At 43.7% G+C, this 15,324-nt stretch overlaps 1 protein-coding gene across 1 annotated transcript in view; it reads right to left on the reverse strand.

Annotated features, from left to right (window-relative positions):
- The window catches only part of ANAPC1 (anaphase promoting complex subunit 1), an 815,950-nt gene that overhangs the window by 608,680 nt on the left and 191,946 nt on the right, over positions 1–15,324 (reverse strand). Inside the window, exon 16 of the mRNA XM_078648767.1 lies at positions 3,451–3,638. Coding sequence (XP_078504893.1) covers positions 3,451–3,638 — 188 coding nt within the window. The remainder of the gene's footprint in view (positions 1–3,450; positions 3,639–15,324) is intronic.

The following is a 15,324-nucleotide window of genomic DNA, read 5'->3' on the forward strand; positions in this document are numbered from 1 at the left end:
CTTAGGATGGAAAGTAGTATAGCTACTAATAGGTTGCCTGATCTGCCCTGTTTCATAACACTGGCTTCCTCATTGTTTGATTCTGAGCAAAACATTTTATTCACTGGCATGTTATTTCCCCCACATATCAACCTTATGGAGCACATAGAATATTTCCACATTTTTGGAAAGGGGAATTTTAAACTTAGAGAAAGTCAACCCTTAGATTACTATTTCTCTTACACTTACCTTGGACTGTAGCTGTTTCTAAAGCGGACTTAAGATGATATTGAAAGTACGTCTTTGCGGGGTCTGACGTGTCAATGTAATGTTTATATAATTATAAGGTGTAGCCGTTCTTTTGCAGAATATGTGTATTTGGGGGGTTTCGTCAGGATGTTGCTGATGTAGAAATGTTTGAGGTTTTGCTGTCCTAGGTAGTTGGTAGAGGAATTGGTGTAGTTTATGGTGTTGAGTAGGTAGTTATTACATGCTTGGAAGTCTTGGTAGATCTGCCATACATGTAAGAGTCTGTGGCATTAAGTACTCTTATAATCCTCAAATTAACTAACTTTCGTACCTTCATTTAGCATGTTGTCTGAAACCATTTTACAGAGATGTGTTTTTGACCTTTTGAGAGGTCGCAGTGACTGGCAACCATCTCTGTGAGTTCTGGGTAGGTTGAAGTTACGTGGAGCTCTCTTGCCAAGGCCCGTCCCCCCTAAGTGTTATGGGGCGGGTCAGAGTTATCAAAGAAATTCATTTTTTGAATTTTGAAGAGACTTTATCATATTTTCATTCAATGGAATGGAAGCCCATCCTTGGGTGTGTGTGTGTCCGCTCACCAGTGGCACATGAAGTAGCAGTTGATGATGTAGCACACAGGATAAAGTGCTGCAAGGCTAAATACTTATAGGGTCCCAAAGGCGAGGTTTATTGGCTATGTCAATGCTTGTTTTTTAAACTAGCAGCGGGAAGTGGCAGTTTGTAGTAGGCAGAACCCAGGGGATAACAAGAGTGTGCGCTGTAAGGAAAGTGCAAGGGCTCAAGAAATCTAAACCAGGAAGAGCAGCGGACCGAAGGCAGCAGTTAAGAACTTGTCATTTTTAGCTTGCCAAATGCAGGTTATATAATTTTGGGGGAGGAGACTAGACTTCAGTTTCAGCTTAGAAAATCAGATGAAGCCCTATCCCAGTCAGAAAACCCAAAGGGTAACAAAGTTGTAAGCCCCAATCTGATCTGCAACTACTGCCCCAGGTTCATCACATCTGGAAAGGGGGATATGACTGCTCCCTTTATAGTGAAGAGAAGTATATGCCATAACAAAAAAGAAAATATGTTGCAAGGTCTTACCTCCTACTATAAAATCAAAGAGCCTGAAACCTTGCGCCCCTCTAGAAATGATTAACCTGTTGCAGAAGAAAACTCAATCAACCACCAGCCCCAGGGGTGGGACCCCTTCCTCTAATGAGACTGGTAGCTTGTCTTTAAACCCTGAAAACACTGATAAGTCTGAGCAATGGTCCCAACTGGATCTTTGCAAGCTGGGCAGGAATTAAGGAAAATAGGGAGCAAGGAGTGTGGCAGCCGCACCCCAACATTTAATAGAGAGTCTGACGGCATAAAAACAATTGATTTAATGTCTACCTCAATAACCAGTCCTTACAACGACAGCCAAGATTGCCTGCCACAATATCCAATAAAGGGAGACCCGGTGGGGTCACCGAATCACAAGAAAAATTAAGATTAGCATGAAAGTCAAACCTCAACCACTTGGGTTACTGAATTACACAGTCTGACCCACGTATACTTTTGTCCAAAGACAGCAGAATGATATCTTTGAGTTAGGAGAATGTCAGCTTGTCTGAGCCCTTGGCCGCTCCGCCACCAACAAGGAGAACACAAGAAATTATTTTTGTTTTGAGAGAGTCTAGGCATCCTTAAATGATCAGGAAATCTGAGGGTGCCACCAGAATCTCCAGAGGAGCCAAATTATACGTTGTCTGCTTTACTCAGGCAACTTTTTAGCAGACATTCAAGAAATAAGAGCCACACATATGGAGATTGCAAGAAAAACTGAAAATAAACTGGATTCAGTTGGCAAAAAATTGCAGGTCCTGAACTCCAAGTGTGCAGAAGCCGGGCAGAGGATTTCTGATTTGGAAGATGTGCTATTAACTAACTAAGAAAAGATGGCTCAACTCCAGAAAGAGATTTATACTGCTAATTGCAAGTTTAAAGAACAGATTTCAGTGAGCGAATTTAAGGTGGGTGGGGATTCCTGAGAGCTTTGGTCAGAATAAGGACATGGTCAAGCAGCTTTCTAAACTGATCTCCAAGTATGTTTTATCAGAGCATCATACAGATTTCTACATTGTAAGAGCTCATACGGTTCCTGCTGGCCCATTTAAACAAGGATCAAAACCACTGACCGTTTTGGTCTACTTTCAGGACTTCAGAATTCAGGACAAGCTCTAAGGATGGCAATCAGATCAAATGTATTAAAGTTGAATCTGATTTCACCATTAAATTCTTTCCAGATCTTGCATGTTAAACCTCTCATCACCTCTGGAAGATCAAACGGACTGAAACATTTAGGGCGAATGGAGTCCAAGTCCAGCTGGTACAGCTAACAAAGGTAAAACTTCTTTGGGCAGGCCTCTTCCATTTTTTCTCATAACTCGCAGAAGCTGAAACATTTTTCCTAAGAGTGAGACCAGAGTTCTTGTTCACCATATGTGCAAAACGAACGCACCAACTGGAAAGAGGTAATGTTTGGTCTTAGCTTCGGGGGATATGAATGTCCGTCGACAAACGGGGTTTCAAGGAGTATTGAAAGATGGGGGTAGAAAGGAAAGATTGGGGGAAGGGGTTGGGAAAGGGAATATTGGGAGCATCACAGGATTTAGTACAGTTCTTCTACACTGCTCCTTCTCTTTCTATACAAACGTATACTTACTTTATAATGTCATCACCTGCATTTCTACTGTATTGATAGTTTCCATAATATCCCCTCTCAATCGGATTCTCTTCCAATGTAGAACAAACCTACTTATCCTCTCCCTGTTTCCTTTTTTCAAATATATGTAACTTTATTGTCCTTGTCTTATCTCCCAATTTTATATGTAGCACCTTGTCTATTCAGCTTAAGTACAATAGATATATTTGCCTTGTGAACCTTTATTACTCTGGCACCTGGATATGGGCAAGTAGGTCTACAGCAAAAGCTATACACAAATATGATGCATGTCATTGACCTTCCAAAAACCTGAAGACAATCACATCCTTCCATTTTAGGTAGCAAGCAGACATAAGTACTGTAGCCATCCAATGGCAAAGTGCCAGGCCACGCTGTGCATTCACATTTTCTTGCATTTCTGTGTAAATATTACAAAGCAAAGGAGACAGGGTATACGGGGATTTTCCTCAGAAAAAGGATGAAGAAAAAAAAAATCACAAAATATCACTTACGTTACGGATCCAAGGCAATTTGTCTGTATTGTAACCCATCAGGTTCATGAGAAAAACTGAAAATAAATTCCACTCTGAGTAGTTGCTGGGTCCCCCAGGGGCGTTATGAACATTGTACCATTTGACAAGCACCTGCACAGCGGTCTCTTTCGGTAAAATATATTTTATAGCTTGCAGACACTTTTTAACTGCATAAAGCAAAAATGGAGAAACAAATCAGACGTGCAGAAAAGAACACACCAGAAATTAACAAGTGTTCCTAAACTATTATCAGTGTACCAAGTTAATGGAATTTGGTACAAGCTATTGAGTATAATTCAAAGGGCTATCTGGAAAATTGGAAAACATGGGTAATGCAATCAATCAAGGTAACAAAAAGCAGAGGAACAAATACAATAAGTCCTGAAAACTCTTCTAATGTCAGGTTATTTGACTTAACCTGAGGAACAAAAGAAATGCAATTCTCACTCACTGGCCACTAATATCTTGTGCTCAGACGCACCTTGTGACCTGCTCAAGATGGAAGTGCATGTAATACAAAAAGGGATTTCAGGAGCAGCTGCACATATGTACAAAATCAACAGGAAAACAATTGCACACAACATTGTGGAGAAGTGTGGCTCAATGGTTAGAGCGGCAGACCCTGATGCAGAGGTCAGCCCGGGACCAGGGTTCAATTCCCGTTGCAGCAGGGTCTTGGGTCAATGTCTGCGGACTCGATAATTCTCACCTAGGTGCCTAAGCTAACCATGGGTCCCACTCTGCAACTCTGGGCAATAGCTTGCTTAATCTCCACAACGGCCCTATCAGCGCCGGGGATGCCTGGCTTCACCTTGGGGGTGCCCAGGAGGGACCATCTCACAGGGAAAGCCAGGACGGGTTCCCCAGCGGTACACAGCGCCAGGACACTCCGAGATGGAGTAACAGTGCGCTTTACAAGTATACATTTACATTTACATTAACCAGAGCCCAAGATAGACCACTTTAGTCAGGTTTGCTCTCACAAAGAAGTAACAATGCAAGAATGGAGCAATCCTGAGATGGGCGGGCCTATTATGCCATAAATATTGTGTCCTATATATTGTTGACAAAATTGCCCACTCAGTATTTTTTAATATTAAATCCAATGGAGTGATATTTTTTAAAACAAAATTTAAGACAAATTTTTTATGCCAGACAACATTCTGAAAATTATATTCTGGTACAGCACTATGAACACATGCTTCCTTGACACATCTTACTGTCTTGAACTGATTCCCATCTTCTACTTCTTCGCTTGCCTTCCTAATGGCTCCATGTCCACCGTCTTGATTTTCTGCCCCAGTCCAGCAAATCACTGGTTACACTCACTACTCACTATCTCACCCCCTTTGTACTACACTCTTCCCACAGCATCATTCTTCCCTTCTTTCACCTCTCATCCATCAACTCTGATTATATTGAGTCCCCTCATATCCTTACCTACATTTCCTTATCCACTCCTTATCAATTATTTGCTCACTGCATCCTACCCGACTAATGATCTCCTCTGGCAAATATCTTAACTTACCATTAATGGACATAATTTCCCAACCCGAAACACATTAATTTCTGAATTCAAAGGTCTGTTTTTTATGTTCTCACCCTCACAAACACTCCTTGCCCAGAACCCCGACATAGAACTCCTTGCCCCAGACCCTTACTATATAGACTAATGTACCAAGGACAAACCCCATCCCATTCACATACCGACTCTTCTACTCAGAGCAGAGTTCACCCCTCATACCTCTCTCTAGCTTCTTAACTCGGTCAAATCTCTCATGGATCTCACCATTTGCCCCCTTCTGCCTTTAAGAGGCACCCACTCTGCCCTCCCTGCCTCTATCTGCACAGAAATCTCATCAACACATGCACAAGAAAATTAGTTATCCACAACCTAACCACGACACCAAAATCCTTTATAGCACAAATGCTTACTAAAAGTACTCCCTGAAGTCACACCCCAGTCTATCAAGTCTAACAAAAACTGAACATAAAAAAAATAGAAATGTTTTAGCAGTCTTCAACACTTTCCAATCCATAACAGCTTCCTTGATTCATGAGCCGCAAAATGTGAAATAATTTTTGTTAGATGCCAACCTTTTTACATTCTCATCATTCTTCTTGGTGATTATCAGACGGCTAATGCACAATCCAGCCTTCTCAGAAGCCTTTCAACTCATTTGTCAATATTGCCCTTGACAACCTGCTCGATATGTTGCAAATGAGACCCCTTCTCCAAATATATCCCAGAGGCATTGACTCTACTTCAACTGGTCTTCTGCACCACCCATTTAACAAGACAGATTTTAGCTGATATATGCACCTCCTCCGGATCCACTGACGTTACCGGACATCACACCCTCAAGCTGGAGCGACCACCAAGAGATGAGCTTCTATGTAAGCTTTTCTATTGCATTGAAAATCTCTACCTCAGCACCCTTCAATCACTACTTTCTATTTTTCTGCCAATCAAACCAATCAGTACAGAAATTTAACAATTGGGCTAACTCGCTATTGGGATGCGGATTACCCCCCCCCACACACACACACACCCCCCCAAGGACTACCCTAACTCAGAAAACTGAAGCACGTCATTCTTGAATGAGTCGAAGGTAATAGAAGTTGACAGCTGAACAATCGAAGACCAAGGAAAAAACAGTACAGGAATGAGAGGCTTTGTTTCCAACGCTTTTGCAGAGTACAGAAAGCTATCATCAAGAAAGCAAAGCGGCTCTACCTCAAAACCTGCATTCCCCAAGCACCATGCTCTTTTAGGAAAATGCATAAAATCACTGATGAATTACGATGGTAGTCCACTAAGGCATTCTGACTGATGGCAGTCAAACTCTAAAGCAACATAGCATACATAGTACCCCTGAGCTGCAACAGATGTGTTTGCCCTGGGACATGTTGGTATTTAAGAAAGGGGCGGGGGATTGTGTCTTACGTTCCTTTTATAATATTACCCTGGCATGCACATTAACCAATCATGGGCTCTGCAAAGCCCCTGTGTTGCGCCTGCAGCCTGCTGGCACGGTTTCTTTTTTGTCAAATTTAAAACTACAATAAAAGATTTGAACCATAAGAAAGGGGCGCAGACAGATACTGCAAAATATATGCCAGCGCAATCACAAGGGTGAGTACCCTCATTTGCATAAGGGGTGTACTCCTTGAGAGGGGCTACTGGGTCCAAGGGAACATCTTTACATCCCCTGCAGGCAGGTGCAGTAAGACACTAGAAAATGAGGTCAAAGACAGAGCAGCGGTTTCAATACTTACCTGTGATTTCACTAATGCGACTTTCCTCAGAAGAGGTGCAAACTGTTAGCTTTCTTATTTGCACTAAGGGCCGAGCACCTTGTAATGAAATCAAATGTGCTGTTCCGGTCTGCACCAGGTGCACTGTGTTAAGGGTGTGTCGTAATGCAAACACGCAGTGTGTCCGATGTATTTATTCGGCCCCTGAACAACTCACTCTGGATCATGTTTCTGGAAGACTATATTATAACCTTCACAATCAAAGTATTTTCAATCCACTAGACATAAGGAATAGTAAAAAAAATAATAATATTAAGAGCCAGGGCTCTTGTCAGGCGGCTACTGCAGCTAACGCCACACATTGCCCCTGCCATGCTGCCAAAGATAGTAACACAACTACTAGCCATCACGCTCCCACAAGTGTGACAATTTGGACTATTCCGGGCACCCAAAACTGTAAGAATTCTTCGGTGGCAGGAAATAGTAATTTTCAGTGTGTATTGAATTAAAAATTAATCGTTGTTGTGCTCAACTCTAAATTAGCCAGACAGCGCAACCTTGTGGCAGATTGTCACAAGACCAGGTGTTGACTGTACTGAGCACCGGAACCACTGGCTCAAACGAAGCACTGAGTGTACCTACTCCTTCACATCTTAGCACCAACCAGACTAGGCATTGCAGGTGCTATACAAGTGTTGTTTATGTGTACTAACGGGGAAATAAAGGATTACATTTTTTGTAATTTTAAGATGAAAATCAAACAGTGTGAGGATAACACGATTAATGAACTTTGGCTAAAGCCAGAAACGGTTTAAGAATTGATCCAAAACACCGGCACTCAAGATGGCTACAAAAGAGTAGAGCTCCGTTCGACAGCTTGCAAGATTCCACCACATACATCCGATAAAATGTCTGGTTAGCTGCTAAGTCTGACAGTCCTGGGCACTCAAACACCCCAGGAAATGCTGGCCCAGAACTGAACCGCCTCTGACTGCCACGAGCGGAGATATAGCGCCCGGCACTGTGCCGCGCTGAGAGCAGAGTGAAGCCCCAGTAACGCTGGTGCCGGGCGTCGCCTTGCGTTTCATCGGCCTAACAATTTACGTGCTCTGGAGCACACCCTGGAGCTGTGGCCCTGCACACCTTCATCGAGCGCAGGAATGCTGCCCCCCCCCCCCCCCCCCCCCCCCCCCCCCCCACGGCCATCATGATTTTCCTGCGACGACCTGAGAAGCAACACCAAGCTCGACCGGTAAGCCTATGCAGCCGTGCAGGCTCCGATTTATGATGCAGGCGGCGGAGGGCCTTACACGTAGCTTTGCCAAATCCACGCTTCATGGTGGGGGGGGGAGGGTGGTGACTCCCGCTTTGCCCCCACCCCCTCCCCCTCCCTTACTCGGAGCGCCGCGCCTGGCGGTAGGGACACACAGAAAATAAATAAAACAAATTAAAAAACATTGAAAAACAACAAAAAACAACAAAAAAGGGAAAATAACCCTCGAGGCCTTGAATCGCTGCAGTGCTGGTCTTCCCCCTCCCCCACAATCGGCGCCACATGCCCTGAAACGGCCCAACTGGCATCAGAGACTTTGCAAATTTTTCGAGGGTGAAAGTGGAGGTGAGGGTCTTCTCCATTATCATTGGGGACAGTGCATGAGCTGCTTCGGATGGGGCAGCCGGGATGACCAGGGGCTATTTGAGGCCCGACGACTATTGCAAATAGTCAAGACCTAGCGGCGCAGTGGCCCACGAGGTGCACTGGGGAACTCCACAACACAACTACAGCTCCACCATTGGGTCTGCAATATCATGCGACTGAAGTGATCACTTGAGTGGGGTGCCAGGACTTTGGCCATTAACGCTTCTCCTTGCCTTTTGGACGCCCTTAGCGCCCACGGACTCTGGGGTCCAAGTGCCGCTGTAGGGGTCTTCTGAAGGTGCCGCTGCTGCCATGGCCACTGCGAAGGGAGCTAAGCAGGCCCAGGTGTTGAAACTAGCGAAATTCGCCAACTCGAAGGCTGATGCCACAGAAGTGTTGTGCACGAGGCCAAGCTACATGTCAACGATGCAGCCCCTACTTTGCTAGATCTAATGGCGGCTATACAAGGAGTTAGATCTGCGCAGGAGCAGAAAATAGACACAGTGAAGGCCGAGGTCACCCTCATGCACACTGACTTGCGCAACCTGGGAGAAGGGTTCAAGACGGCAGAAGATTCCGTCTCAACGCTCCAAAACTCCACGAAAACAATGGAAAAAACAGTTAACCGGCTGCAAGCGCAAACTTTGGAATTGGAGGCCAGATTGGAAATCTACGGAGGGCTTGCACGAAGGAACAATTTTCGCAATTTGGGGGTTCCCGAGAGAGCGGAAGGGCAAGCTGCAGACCTATTTGTCGAAGATCTGATTCAGACCAATCTCCAGCCCGAACCCTGTCGCAGTATTTCTCAGTGGAGTGGGCCCATAGAATGCCAGGAGGCCCTCCCAAGCTGGGTGCCCCTCCGCGGCCCACCTTAGCGAGAATATTTAATTTCTGCGACTGAAACATTATCCTTTAAACGGAGCATGCCACCCCCTCACTCAAGTTTGAAAATTAGACGATTACTTTCTTTCCAGACTTTACACTAAAAGTGGGGGTTCAGCTGAAGGTTTCGGTTTGACAGTGTGAGGCGCTCACACAGTGCAAGAGGTATCAGTGATGATGGGAGATTTGGGAAAAGTGTAACACGGTGCAAACAGTATAGAGGGAAACCTTGAAGCCTCTCTAAGGTGAACAGGCACAGAGATGCCTGGACACTTGAAACAGAAACACAGGTACTGTGCACACATCAGATCGAAACAATAATGGTAATCTTGTAGTTTTTGAGACAATGAGACATGTAAATATCATTGATTACATGAAGACAGTTCGTATTGTTGAATATTGGTCTTTATTTCTTTTTTTCTTTATTCAAAAAACGCCAGCCGACACGTGTTTCATCACAGGTGAGAGACTGTGACTCATCAGGGCTGTAATTGTATGGCAGAGGATCAAGGAGCTTGATCCTCTGCCATACCACGGCCAGGAGCACCACCACTATTCCGAGCCCATTGCATTCGCACCCGAATGCACGGCGATCCTTACTCAGCACACCTTGGCTGACCTCCGTTCCATATATTTGATATCGATCACGCAATTACAGCCCTGATGAGTCACAGTCTCTCACCTGTGATGAAACACGTGTCGGCTGGCGTTTTTTGAATAAAGAAAAAAAGAAATAAAGACCAATATTCAACAATACGAACTGTCTTCATGTAATCAATGATATTTACATGTCTCTGTCTCAAAAACTACAAGATTACCATTATTGTTTCGATCTGACTTGTGCACAGTACCTGTGTTTCTGTTTACACTAAAAGTAACAAAGATGCACAGATCATTTCTAGAGGTAAAAAAGGCACTTCGCAAAAAAAACTTGAAGTACACAATGCTTTTTCCGGCCAAGTTACGGGTGCAAGCAGAAGGCAAGACCTTGTTCTTTCAGAATCCAGAGGAAACGTGGGGCTGGCTGAAAGGTTGGATACGACAGACGTCAAGAAAGAACCAACCATGAAGACGGCATTTGACAATTAAAAATAGCGGCGTCAGAAGGCTTTTTGGCAGAATTTCCAGGGACGATGGAGATAAAGTGAGCATCGTGGGGGTGGCGGGCGAAAAGTGGCCCTATCCAGAAATGGGTGACTATACTATGTAAAAGACTAATTGTTTTAAATTGAGAGACGTGCCAGTGGTGAATGTGTCTCGCATCCTAGATTTAGGGGCTGCTCTGGGAGGCAGGACTGTCATCAATGTTCTTTTGCAGTAACAGTTTACAGTTTATAGAATGTTTAAGAGTGGACTCGAATAGCTGAGAATATGGGGGGATCCTGGGCTCTCGAGTTGGGAAACTCCAGCTGTGTAGCGTCCCCCCTTCATTAAATACATTATTTCAGGGTAAACAGGCACTCTGCATAATTGGGGGTAGGTAGTTTTACCTCCACGTTGCAGGGAGGCGGGGGGATCCGGGGTGTTCTGAAGGGGCCAGTTATAACTTGAGTTTGTTTGTTGGATGCAGCTCTCAATGCAGTGTTTGTCTCGGTACAATTATAATTGACAAGATGGTAGGTAATAGCTCTTCTCCGAACAGGTTGCAATGGTCTAAAATACTGTCGCTGGCTGGGGTTTGCAATATTGATCCACATCCTGGCGTTTCTAGGGCCCTCTTTGAAGGATGGCCCCTTGTACTGTGCCTAAATGGGGGATAATCATGATAATGCTCTGTCTAGGAGCCGTTTTAAACTGTTCTCTTGGAATGTGAACGGCCTGGGGATCGAATTAAACGGGGTATTGTGTTGCAATATCTGAAAAGGCAGGCCCCGGATGTGGTATTATTACAGGAAACTCATATTTAAGGCTCCTCATACTGTACACTCAATAGGTGGGGCTATAAGCTGGTGGCCCATTCGGGGTATGCTGGGGGTCTGGAGGGGTTGACATCCTCATGCACGGCACCATCCCCTTTCAAATCCAAACAGTCGCACACGACCCTCTGGGAAGATATGTCACGGTCTTGGGCTTGAGGGAGGGTAGATCCTTAATGTAACTTCCCTATTCGTGCCTCCCAGGCTCCATTCTTACTTCTTCCCTTGCACTAGACCTAGGTTAGGTACACCAGGGTAGGCGTATTTTAGAAGCACCAGTTGAGTACTTTTAGTCTTTATTTATTAATGTATGTATTCTATGTCTTAGAAACATATCATGCTTTTACAGTATTATTTTATAATACTCTTCGTACTGTACGCATTGTACTTTGCAACCAGTATTACGATTGTAGCAGTTCATTTCCTCGGCATGAGAAAGAAGACTGTTCAATAAATACCCTTTTATTGAAAACGCCAGTCTCTCTATTTCTCTGCACCTCTGGTGAAACGAAGCATGCACGATTGACTGAGTGAAATAATTATCTATTGTTTCTGCGACTGCAAGATAAATTTCTTATTCTTGGGAAACAAAGTTGTCATGTTTATGCGGTTGTCAGACACTAATGCCTTCTTGTTTATTCGAGAAAGTTTCTAGTGACCTCTGAGCTAGCTGGCACTCACAATTAAGTCTAGTATATTCGATAGAGACCTAGTAGACCCCAGTCCTACGTCAAATCTATAGGATATATATTATTCCAATGCGCAGAGCCTATTGGGAATATAGGAACTACACTACATGGCGCCCAACTTTTGGTAAGGCGATAATTTAACGCTAGATACTAGAGTAACTCAGTCGTGCTTTTCACACAGACCCCTTTTTCCTGTAAAATACTCCAATAGACGTCTGGAGTGGGTTAAAGGATATCATTTCCGCCATAACTGAGTAGGACGAAAATCCTATGTATTAGATTTTGGTTTGTTCAACGTTGAAGGATACAGTGTTCCAAAATATTGCGCACCTAATCTTTGTTTCCTTGAAAATTGCTCTGCACACTTTCGGTCAACAAAATGTCAGAGAGTGACGACGAAAGGGAAAGAGCTGCACTAGCAGCTCAGGCAGTTTTAGACGACACAAGTCTCCAACAAAATGACCCAGATGCTATACTCATCCCGGTAAATATAAGGAAAACAATTACTATAAAACGTATAGAAAATGGAGTAACATCGAGAGCTGGTAAAGTAATATTTGTTATAGAGGCACATGAATATCGGCAGACAGAAGTATTCTATTCATGGATTCTGTTTCCTGCAGAAAATCCAGTAACACACGAGTTCCACTACTACAAAGAAATCACATTACGAGGCTCGGTCCACTAGGTAGACCAGGAGCAACATGGCCGGTACTAGCCACCTATACACCACATCCTGACATTGAAAGAAAGGCAGGTCCAGAACTATTAGCTCAGCTAAAACAGCTAATAAAAATACACAGGCAATTGGTTCAATATGTCATGCAGACTTTAACAGTCCAACATACTATAAGGATTCCACAGCATACCCCTCATCAGGGGTACACAAACAAAATAACACCACAGACTATACGGTCAGTCATTGGTAAATTGCCCGCAAAACGGGAACAAATTCCGTTTTGGTTAGCTCAAAAAATTACTCAAATAGAGGCAGTATTCCCTGATAGTACACCTCACGAGAAACACAGGATTCTGACAATCTGTTTACCAATGGGGATTGCACCACACGTAGAGGACTGTGACACTTGGGGTACAGTCTTTGCTTCAATCTACACAAAAACACATGGTGTTCCGTCTATGGCGGTAATACCAGACGTTCTAAGACAGATTCAAAATGAATACGGTCCAGAACCGGCCTTGAATCTTGATATGAAATTACTGAAAGATTTCAAACAGGTCTGGGCTATACTATTAGCCAACATTAAAGGTGAAGAAGCATCCGTGGCGATTCGCCAGAAGCTAAAAGAAACAGATATTACTGAGCAACCATATGAACTTGCCAGAATTATTGAAAAATCCTATGAAGAACTAGGTAGAGATAGTTTGGGTGGGAAACCACTAAAACCACAACTAACAGAGAATCCTGAAAAAGTTTTTATTAAAAATAATCTCACTACTCCTAAAAAGAAGTGGGAAAACACTAAACAGACACTTCCTAAAGAGAAGCGTTCTCAGTCCAGAGGAAGGTCTCCTCATCAGAAGCCCTCTGAAAAGAGGCATAACCTCAGAATTAGGGATAATTTGAGAAAACCCGATAGATATCATGATATTGATAAACGTTCCTCTAGTACCTTCCAGACTTCCTCTCAGAAATCCGAAAGAAGAGAATGATCAGAACAAAAGGAAGAACGCGTGAAGTCCAAAGACGAACAGCACGTTCCAAAAAATAAGAGAACCCAATTCACCAAAAAGAAGGTAGCAAGTCTAAAGATCAGACATGCCGAGGATCCTGAGGACACAACTCAAGAACGGGGAGTGGGCCCAGACAATGCAAGACAGCGCAGCAGTGGTCACCATAGCTCGCAAGATCCTGAAGGATCATCTGGAGACAGTGGACTTGAAACTGACAACACCAGGGTTAGTGTACCCCATACGTTATATGAAGTAACATTCCGGATAGAGGGGGACATAACTACGAAAATAAAAGCACTCTTTTGGGAGAAGCTATCTAAGGGTTATGACATTCTTCTAGCTGAACAAGACTGGCCACCTGAATTTGTCAGGGAGTGCCCACATGGTGAAGAGATAATTATGCCAGTCTTCTCAAATCACATTCCCATTCATAAAAAATACACATATGTCAGAAAATGGGCAGTAGCTCAGGCTCCAGCATTATACAAAATCACGTAGGATGGGATGAGGACTCTCCTCATCATAAAATCCAGTTAAAAAATCAACCTACTGCACAAAGGCAGTATCCAGTTAAGCAAGAAGCTAAAAAACAGGTCAGGGAGATCTTAGATCAACTTGAAGGGGTGATTGAAACATGCACCTCACCCATGAACAATCCTTTGTTTCCTGTCTCCAAACCAGACAATACATATCGTCTAGTTTTGGACTACAGACACTTAAACTCTTGTTGCAAAACTTTTGCAGTACAAAATGCACACAGTGCCGCACTGATGAATAACATCGTGCGGAAAAAATATAAAACTACATTAGATATATCTAACGGTTTCTTCTGTCAAAACATTGCACCAGAAAGCAGGTATTTGACCGCTTTCTCAATCATGGGGAAACAGCGACAATTTTGCCGTCTCCCCCAGGGATTTAAGAATAGTCCAGGTTTGGTTCATGCTGCAGGAGAAGACGGTGTATGTCTCACGAGGCTGTCCTCGCAAATGGGTGGAAATATGGTCCAGGTGGAACGAATACAGGGGACACATCTGTGAGCCCCCGCTGATCACACAGTCTAGCTCACTGGAAATGTAAGGCAGCCCATTGCAGCCAGACTCCTAGCACTCATACTCGTTTAGGTACCGTATATGCACCTGAACTGCTCTGAACCTGATAGTCATGTAACGAAACGACCAAGTTAAAGGGGGGGTGTTTTCTGTTTGTTTCCCTTTTCGGGGAAACCTCCACACATCGATCTTATTATATGTGTTAAACTTGAAAATGTGACCTTCCTCATCCCTCATTATCCTTCGAGGTCCCACAGTTGTACACTCTGCAACGCCGCCGTACCCCCGGGTTGACGGTATGGGCTGTGTCTTAAAATTACTGTACACTGATTTGGTCTTCACTGTTGGCCGGCCCGATGGGTTGTAGGCGAGGAATGTTTGATGTGATCTGCTAAATAAAGGTCTTTAAAAAAATAAAAAAAAGAATAGTCCAGGTTTATTCTCAGCCAGAGTAACAGAGTTACTACAAACGTATGATGATGAGGCATTATCTTATGTCAATGACATCTATCTTACAGACGATGATTTGGACGTGCACTTGAAAAGAGTGAACACCATAATACTTGGGTTCGCTTCTGAAGGGTACAAATTCAATTCTAAAAAATTCAATTTTAAGTGAAGGCAAAAGCCTAGCAGCAAACTTTCTAGAGAAATGTGCGCTGCTCCAACCTCCAAAAACGCTGAAAAACTTACAGTCATTTCTAGGTTTCCTGAATTTTGGAAGA

The sequence above is a fragment of the Lissotriton helveticus genome, chromosome 6 (genome assembly GCF_964261635.1).
Source record: "Lissotriton helveticus chromosome 6, aLisHel1.1, whole genome shotgun sequence".
Taxonomy (NCBI): domain Eukaryota; kingdom Metazoa; phylum Chordata; class Amphibia; order Caudata; family Salamandridae; genus Lissotriton; species Lissotriton helveticus.